Source organism: Amphimedon queenslandica, unplaced genomic scaffold (assembly GCF_000090795.2).
Source record: "Amphimedon queenslandica unplaced genomic scaffold, v1.1 AMPQUscaffold_13269, whole genome shotgun sequence".
NCBI classification, from domain to species: Eukaryota; Metazoa; Porifera; class Demospongiae; order Haplosclerida; family Niphatidae; genus Amphimedon; species Amphimedon queenslandica.
This window is the reverse complement of record NW_003546495.1, coordinates 62,577-71,744: the sequence shown is the minus strand read 5'-3', so window position 1 is coordinate 71,744 and position 9,168 is coordinate 62,577. Positions and strand designations below refer to the sequence as shown.

At 36.7% G+C, this 9,168-nt stretch overlaps 1 protein-coding gene across 1 annotated transcript; it reads right to left on the bottom strand.

Annotated features, from left to right (window-relative positions):
• Nucleotides 1–415: 415 nt before the first annotated feature.
• LOC105313599 (ATP-dependent DNA helicase Q-like SIM) lies at nucleotides 416–1,056 on the bottom strand. Its single transcript, XM_011407158.1, has 3 exons — nucleotides 928–1,056; nucleotides 808–883; nucleotides 416–756 (listed from the first exon to the last, which is right to left on the bottom strand). The coding sequence occupies exons 1-3, from the start codon at nucleotides 1,054–1,056 to the stop codon at nucleotides 416–418; spliced, it is 546 nt and encodes a 181-aa protein (XP_011405460.1).
• Between the last annotated feature and the right edge of the window lie 8,112 nt (nucleotides 1,057–9,168).

Below are 9,168 nucleotides of genomic sequence, written 5' to 3'. Positions count from 1 at the left end.
ATATAATTATTGTATGGATGATTTTTGGACAGAAAGTTTTTGGCAACTTTTTTGCAAGAAGCACTTCCAAGATCTTACAATGGCATTTTTGTGCCCATATAGGATATGGTATTTACTAGTGTGTCTATGTAAGTGTGTGTGTGTGGAGTAAAGCTTGTTATATCATGGCCTCAAATTGAAATTTTGCTAATCTTTATTTGGTGGAATTAATTATGATATGACCCTACATGAAATTAATTCCATATGAAATAAACCAGTTAAAGGGTAAAAGCTAATGAGGTGACTCCGTAGCATACCTGAATGATTACCAATAATTTATGAGATGAGCTTCATCCACTGCAATGAGACATTTCTTTGTTTCTGGGCATTGATAGAAAGATTTGTAGTAATTGCTGTTGCTTGTCATAGAAAGATTCTAAACATGAGTGTATTTCTGCAAGTTATTTGATATGTTGTGCTTTTGAGCAGAACTGAGGAATGTAGCAAATACGCCATGCTTTTCCATCTTATGTACTTGATCACACATGAGACTTATTGTCAGTGAAATAACAATGGCCAACTTTCTAGTAAGTAATGGTGGAATAACATAGCACATTGATTTTCCTGTGCCAGTTGGTTGAACTATAAAACTGTCTTTCCCTTTGACAGCACTTGTTATTGCATTCATGTCCCATTCATGAATACTTGAGAGCTTGAAATGTTTAGCTACTAGGCCTTGAATAACTAAATGATTGTGATCAAAACTTGAGTTGAGATCTAAACAATAGTTTCATTTTTAAAATCACAAAATTCAATAATTATAATTACCTTCAAAGCAGCTATCTATAGCTTCATTGTTAAGAGGTTTGATATTGTGGCCACTTTTGTTAACATTTGATGAACACTTCACACAATTTGGCAGTTTACAGTCTTCACAATTGTCACTACAGTTGTCAAAATCTTCCTAGCACTTATTAGGGATGGTATCTTGAATAGATAAAGATGATAAGTATCAAGATCTCCAATAGTTGTAGAATCATTCTCCATTAGCAAAGTCATATCTTCCTCTATCTCCATGTTCCTTTTGTAATACTACCCACAAAACTATCCCTTCCTTTGACTATTGTAATGTCACTTCACACAACTTCATTATCTGTTTAGCGCTTTTTTTATGTCTTACATTTAAGACATGAGGGCCTTTTCTTTTAGTACAAATAATATACAATGCATGACATATTTTAAAGTTAACAAAAAGTAAAATTTAAAACCAGTTAGTTATTTTTTAATGTTAGTAATACTATAGTTATGGTAGCACACAAGTAAACCATAAAAAACAGGGGGTACTTCAAAGTTATTTAGGTTCTTCACAAGTTGAATGATAAATAATCTCAGTAATTTCGAAAGCATCATCATTCCATTAAAATTACCTTAAACACGCACATCTCCCTCTATCAAAACACTTATTTTTATAGATATGGCCTTGGCAAAGGTGTAATTATGTTAATAACATCTATTCTAATTTTCAAATAAATTCCCAAAATAAAATAGGGGTACACTAGTGCAGCAGGCAGTAATTCTTATCAGTAATATTATAGGGACAAAAAAATTGCATAAGGCACTAATTCTACCCTGTAGTATTGTAGGACAAAATAGTGCAAAATGCACTGATACTTCCCTATAGTATTGTAGGGGCAAAATAGTGCAGCAGGCAGCCAGGCTCTAATTCTTCCTTATAGTATTTTAGGGACAAAATAGTGCTCGGCATTAATTTCTGCCTACATAGACAGGTCAAATTGTATAGTGTGTATCATCACACCATCATGTAGGAAGGAAATAGTGCATTTGAACACTATTCTTTCCCTGTATAATAATAGATTTCTTTCATTTAATGATATCTTATAAGCACCTCTAGTGCAAGCAGTTTTTAGACGAGTGTTGCAGTTGTTGAGAAACTTTTCTTTGCTATTTTATTATTTCTTTCCTTTGTTAGAGAAGAGAAAAGAAATTAAAAGATTGTGATTCTTGTGTTACTGTTTCTAGAGTCGATGTACCATTACCTGTTGTGCATGTAAATAATTTTTAGTGAGCACCTATTTAAATTACATTTAAAGTACATTGCATGCATTTTGACTCAAACCTAGTTACTTCTATTGTGCCTATCTGGGCAATCTCCTGCCTAATAAATAATTTTACGTAGTGTCTGACTTGTGATATGATCATGTTTGTGATTACATATCCAAAATACACAGATTTACTTTTAGAGATTTTGGGTATTTTTGATAATATTTTTCTTGAAGTGTACAAAAAAACTTCAAAAGCGATTTTTTCAGTGTAATTAAGGATCATCCAGTGTAAAAAAGAAGTACAATGTATGTGTACAAAGAGCGGACAGGGTTATGTCCTTTTAATGGCGGGCTATTCGTATTTGTAGATAAATTTTGGAATAAATATTAGGAAGTAAAAATGGCTATTTAGTGATAATCACCATGCTCCATGCTGCAAAATCACAGATGATAGGAGCGTCAGCAGTTACACAGTCTATCATTACATATATCAGTTTTAAACAACTACTGTAATGTGATCTTTTCAGACCTGGGTCAATTACAATTGTAATTATAATTGAAGGGTCAATTACAATTGCAATTGTGTAATTGTAATTGAGCTTCAGCTTAAGTAATTGAAGTACACTTTCAGTTATATTTGACTTACCTAACTACAAAATGTACAGATACGCAAAGAAATGTTTGTAATGTACTCTAATGTGTATAGGTTTATTTGATAACAGCAAATCACTACCTGATGTAAATTTTAAGGCACAGTGTAAAAACTGCGCAGTATCTTGTTACAATACATGTACATCAAATTGTAATTATAATTGAAAATGTAATTGAAATTACACTATCATGGTGTAACTGATGTAACTGTAATTGAGCCTATTCTTGCAAAAGGAGTGTAATTGAATGCGTAATTGTAATTGAGCTTTTGTAATTGACCCCTGGTCTGGATCTTTATATCAGTAAGTTCAATGATTTTGCTAAAAATATCTGTCACTTTAGCTAACCCACTATCCATTTAATTTTTTATTGCACATTCTAAATTAATTATATTCTGCTATGCAGTATCTGTAGTTTTAGTATACTTTCTTAAGCATACATGTACCATGGGAACAATAGATTATTCATGCATGTCAATTTAAAACCCCAGTTAAAGTTAGTTTTGTAATTCATATTGTATTAGAAATTTTGAGCAATGCATCAAAATTATGGAACTATAGCTTATGTAGTTGCCTTTTTGCCATCCAGTGCAGGAAAGAAATTATGAAGAAAATACTGTAGTTTTTTGTAAATTTAATCAGAGAGTAGATTTTAAAAAATTCACCTGTGATATCTTTTCATTCAAACAGCTTTTTGTAGATACAAAAGACTTGATGGCTATTAAAATAATTTATTTGGAATTCTGTCCCATATATCATCACATAACCACTGGTCTTTAAGTGTTAGAAATGTTAAACATTCTCATTAACAAAAAAATGAAACAGGGTTAAATGTATTGAGTCACCCTAATTGTCTTGTAAAGCTACTTTAATTTTTGTAAATAGTTATGACATTTTTGGCAAAAATCTATTCCTCTTTACATTTCTCCTTTTATCATTTCTCTCTAGATACATATTCTGTGCACAGTTTTAAATTTACTCGTAATGCAGTGTTACATGGCAATGATCCTGCATGTGAGAAAGCCCCTAATAGGCTTTTATATACAGTACAGGGCAAAAAAAAGCTACTTTACTTTTGAGTAGGTAGTTTGCTGCACCGTTGTTGGGCATGCGCAAGCACACCATTGGTAGTAGTGCACGTGGTCAGCAGCAGGATAGTAGTTTGACAGTGAATCGAGCAAGAGCCTCCTAAACGGCCTTCTATAAGCAGAGAGCAACAGTAGAGATGAATTTTGAGAGTAAAGAGAGCCAAGAGAAGCATCCTCAAGTCCTTTTAGAGCCTCTAGAACACGTGAACGCTTGTTACATCGAACATGTGACTGGGCGGTACTGACAGTACTTCCTGGGCATAGTGCAGTGAAGATTAACGAAGTAAAATTACTACCTACGCACTACCTGTGTAGTACTGTTGCTACTTATCTTTTTTTCGCCTTCTACTGTATATCACATGAAAAATAAAATATTAGTAGCTCTTGCATGTCAGGGAAAAGTTCCACGTTACTGCAGAATTACTGGCATAAATGTTTCAATGATGGGCCTCTAGGATTATTCACTGATTAATGAAGATAAATTATTACATTATTACTGTTCTGACAAGTGGGCATGTTTGACCTTGTGTTTCTATGCAAATGAAAAGCTATAACTAGTTATATGACCAAAATGTTTCAGAGTGACAAAATTGATGTCAAGTGTTGTGCTCTGTCATAGTCTTGCCCCACCCCTTCGCTACCTGCGAAGGAAGTGTCTGGAGACACTCACGCAAAAAGTGTGTGGAAAATAGAATATGTGGTTGGCTCTACGTCATGTGACAGAGGAGACCAGATCAGTCAAGACAGCTTAAACAGATGCTTTGCAGCTAAGAAAAAATGAGGATACAGTCTCTTGGACATCTCTTGCAAATTTGAGAGCAGCAACTCTTCACAGAGCGCCATAGTTTTACTTATTATTGTGACGTTTTATTGTAAACAAGTGACAGTATTATTACGTCATAAATGTGATGGCGTCGTTGTAGTAAGCAGCACAGTATTACTGCTCTTAAACTTTGAGAAAGAAGTCTAGGGAGCATTATAGGCTCCTTCCTTCCTTTATTTGGTCCTCATTCTTCCTCTTTTGTCTTAAACAGAGCTCTTCGGTCACATGATTTCTTGTCCTACACATGGTTGGAGCAATCTGATTGGGACATGAATTTATCTGCATCAGCACACATTTTTACCTTGAGTGTCTCCAGACCCTTCCTCCACAGGTAGCGAAGGGGTGGGGCAAGACTAGTTCCGTCACTCCATTGTCATTGTTATAAATTTATACTGAATAACCAGTACCTTCTGAGGAAGAGGACAATGTTCTAGGTCCCACTGAAAATGAAAAACCCACTCCAGGTGAACCTGATTGCACATTTAGACTGGATACTCCTTGCAAGAGTAATTTGCACATAGATGCTACCAGTAATTGCATGGTTGTCACAGAGACTACACAGTTGGTCAAATTTGTGGAACAATATTCAATTTGCCAGGAGACCAATTGTCAAGGTAAATTGAAAGTAAACTTGATAGAACTGGGGGGAGCAGCATCACTCTCTTTTGGCCTTACTAACTGTGGTAGCTGCAATGTCAAATTTGAAACCTCATCTCAGAGGGAGAATGGTGACGCTGCTGTTTCTAAGATTTTACAAGCTGCTACAATTTGTTCTGGAGCATCTTATGCCATATATAAGAAAATGTTTCACCACATCCTTGGAATGCATACAGTCAGTGAAAGTGTTTTTTTTTGGGGCACTTAAAGAGATGTATGAACATGTGAAGGACATTTTAGATGGCATTTGCTTGGAAGCCAGAAAGGAAATGCAAGATATGGATCAAAAAAAATTAGGGAGCTGGAAGAGGGCTGTTACCTGTGGCGATGCGGTTTGGCTGACTAGAGGCAGTTTTAGCTGAAACTGCACATACGCTGTCAGAAATTACTTGACTGGTGCTCTTTTATACTATTATCACATCTGTGAAAAGGGAAGTGACAATTTGTGTCAAGATAAAGTATATGAAGGTATTGCAAAAGCAGCAGGTTTTGGTGCTAACGAGGTATTCAAACTCATGTTCGGGGATCAAATGAAAGTGGAATGCCACATTTAAGACGAAGACGGCACATCTGAGAATGTTGCCTTGAAACATTTCCCTCTTTGTCAGGTATTGCTGTGCAGCAATTATGTTGCGAAGAATTGTGCTATAAAGTTAGACAAATTGCATAAATTAAAACAAATGACAACTAATGATGGTGTTAAAGTAGAATGCTACTGCAAGGGGAAAAAGCATGCCAAGCATTGTGGTTGCCTCACTGAGAAGTTCATTAGAAAAGCCAAAGCCTCATTTCAGATGTGCCTTATGAATGCTGGCACAGACCCCAATGCTTTCTCAGAGAATTTAATGCACTTGGCATTGCACCACTTTCAGGATAAACATCAATGGGGATGGTGGCCAGTGTGATTTACACCTATTAGTAGTGTGTAGTTGTGGTTCTTGTACAGATAAATACAATTTAAAATGCCATGGAAAACCTTACAAAAATGACCAAGTTTTGAAGTGTCCTTTTCATACCCTAGCTTACAAGTTAGAGTGTCAAAAAAAGGCAGGTCTGCTGATGTATTGATGCATCCTGAAATAAGTAGTCACAACAAACCCTGTTGAAGCTTCGACCAATGTTCTTGTTAGGTATAGGTCCAAAAATTAGAACCTTGCACGTCTTCACTACCACATTTCTACCAACATAGGTCTCATTCAAGGTTGCATGACCTATCTTTTTACAAAGCGTGGTCCTCAGTACCACTGGATTCTTGACATCCTTGAGCAGATGTGCCTTCCTGTTGTTCAGAATCTTCCATCTATTTTGGAGAAGCTGAATGCAGATAGATTTTTTGATATAGAAAGCAAGAAGACCAATGTTGCTAAAGCAAGGAGGAAGCTGTATAAGAGAAAGCGTAAAGTCTTTGAACATCAACGCAGGCAATTGTTTGTAAAAGAGAGTGCAATGAATCATGATTATGGAAGGGATGCATCTACTGAAGAAGCAATTGCAGATGCCTTGACTGACAAATGCAAATGTGGCTCAACAGACCACAGAAGAACGTCCCACAAGAGTTGTCGACTGAGGACAACCTGTGATACTGCTACGGGAATTGATACCTCCTGTGACATCAATGCATCTAAAAGTGATGACAATGTATCTGAAAATGACGATGATTGTTATGACTTTGAATGTTCCCTAAGTGATAGAACAGTTGTTGAATTGTGTGCATGTCCCAATTTTCCATGTCACAAATGGGATTGCCCTCACTGTATTAAATACAGTGTTATTGCAACACCTGTAAGGGTGTCATGGCTATCCTTTAACTTTGACACAAGTTGTAGTGTTGTAGTAACACCACTCTTTCAATAGAACAACACCAAGCTAGATTGATTCAACACCCCAATAGTAAACAACACCCAAATTTGTGACACCCACGAGTGTATGCCAACACCTCAGTTTTAACAGTGCTGTTAAAGTAAGGAATAGGAAAAGGGCTATGGACAACTCACTCCTGGTGCCTTGTGGACACTGCCACTTAAGAAAATGGGTCTGTATTCACCGAAAGTCCCTTCTCCATTATTTCTATCAAAAATTAAAGACCAAAGTACCCCTGCTCTTGGAAGTGTCATTGTGCCATGCAGTGCATCAACTGCTGAAAAAGTAGGCTCTCCTATTGTATCCACTCCATCTTTTATCCTAGGTAAAAAGTTGGAGATATCTGTATTAAAATGCTGTTCGCCATCCAATACTCCTGTTCTACCACAAATTCCATGGCAAAGTACTCCTGTGGTGCACATTTCAGACACTGTATCAACTGTTCATAAAGTAGGCTCTCACTCCACATGTACTCCAACTGCTGTGGACAACATGCCGGAGGTACATGTATCTTTAAGTAAGTGCCCTTCACCGTTGATGACCCCAGGCCCATCAAAATTAAATAAGCAAAGTTCCCATTTAGCAGTGGCTGAAATAGTGGGTTCTCCTTCTGTACGAACTCCAACGTTGTTGCAGAATAAGAAGTGGGATTCCTCAGTACAACTGACCTTTGTTCCATCCAAAAGTACTCCAACATCTATCCACAAGATGCGGGAGGTACAGCTATCTTTAAGTAAGTGCCCTTCACCATCAATGACACCAAGTCCTTTGAAATTAAAAGAGCAAAGTTTCCATTTAGCAGTGGCTGAAGAAGTAGGTTCACCTTTTGTATGCACTCCAAGTTTGTTTCGAAATAAGAAGTTGGAGCTCTCTGTACCAAGGTGCTTGCTGACCCCTTTCCATTAAAAATAAAAGACCACAGAACGACTGGTGTTGATAGTGTAACTGTTCCTCACAATGACTTTGTGGGTCAAAAAGTAGTGACAAAATCATTTCACAGTCTTGAATCAGACTGTTTAATTGATGAAGAAAAGACCAAGGGTGTTTCAAAGGTTTGCATGAAATGTTACCACCTCCTTCTACCAATAGAGATTGGGTACAGAAAGCAGTTGCAATTATATCAAAGCTTTCTGGTATCACAGTTGTTCAACGTGTTCATGCTGTCAAACAGGTTTCTTGCAGAGAAATGGCTCCTCATATTCGGGATGAGATTGTCCGTGATGGGGCATGTTTCTATAGGACAATTTCAAAAGCCATTACTGGTACTGAAGACTATCATTTTGCAGTCCGTATGTCCTTAATTGGGGCATGTTTCTATAGGACAATTTCAAAAACCATTACTGGTACTGAAGACAATCATTTTGCAGTCCGTATGTCCTTAATTAACTTCATGCTTGACCCTGCCAATGTTCTTGCCTTTAGTGGACTCGTTCCTGCGGGAATTTATTACAATATCGATGAATTAAAAGCAGTGAGGAGTCACATAAACAGACATAAACTCTATGTAGGAACCTCATGGTCAACTGAATATGAGGAATTTGTAGCTGCCACAATGTTTCAAGTTAAGATTATGGTATTTTCAGAATACAGTATAACATTGATTATCTGGACCCCTTTGTCCATCAGGTGGTCCGGATGGGTCTGGATAAGTGAAAAGTCCGGATAATCGAAATGACATTCAAAACCTTCATATACTTACTCCAAAGAAAAGCTAGAGCCTTAATTAGCAATAAGGAGGCTATATCCAAGCCTTTTTACTAGTAGAAAGCCATTAATCAGCAGCATTCCAGTGTTAAACAAACTACTCCATGTAGAAAGCAGCCATTTTATAATACCATATACTCTAAGTGAATTTAAAGCACCACGTGGTCACTTCCGGTCATGATTTTAGAGTCCGGATAATTGAGGTTATACTGTATTCCAATTACCGTGATTGGCATACTTATGTGCCTCGGTTCACTAACGAAACTTGCATGACACCCATGAAAGTCATGTTGCATCTGTACCACATTAATTGTAATCACTATGATTCAGTGATACCTGTACTT

Coding starts and splice junctions, on each gene's coding strand:
- LOC105313599 (XM_011407158.1), bottom strand. CDS start 1,056: ATGGAGATAGAGGAAGATATGACTTTGCTAATGGAGAATGATTCTACA. Junction 884..927: donor CTAGGAAGATTTTGACAACT/GTAGTGACAATT, acceptor AATTGTGTGAAG/TGTTCATCAAATGTTAACAA. Junction 757..807: donor TATAGATAGCTGCTTTGAAG/GTAATTATAATT, acceptor ACTATTGTTTAG/ATCTCAACTCAAGTTTTGAT.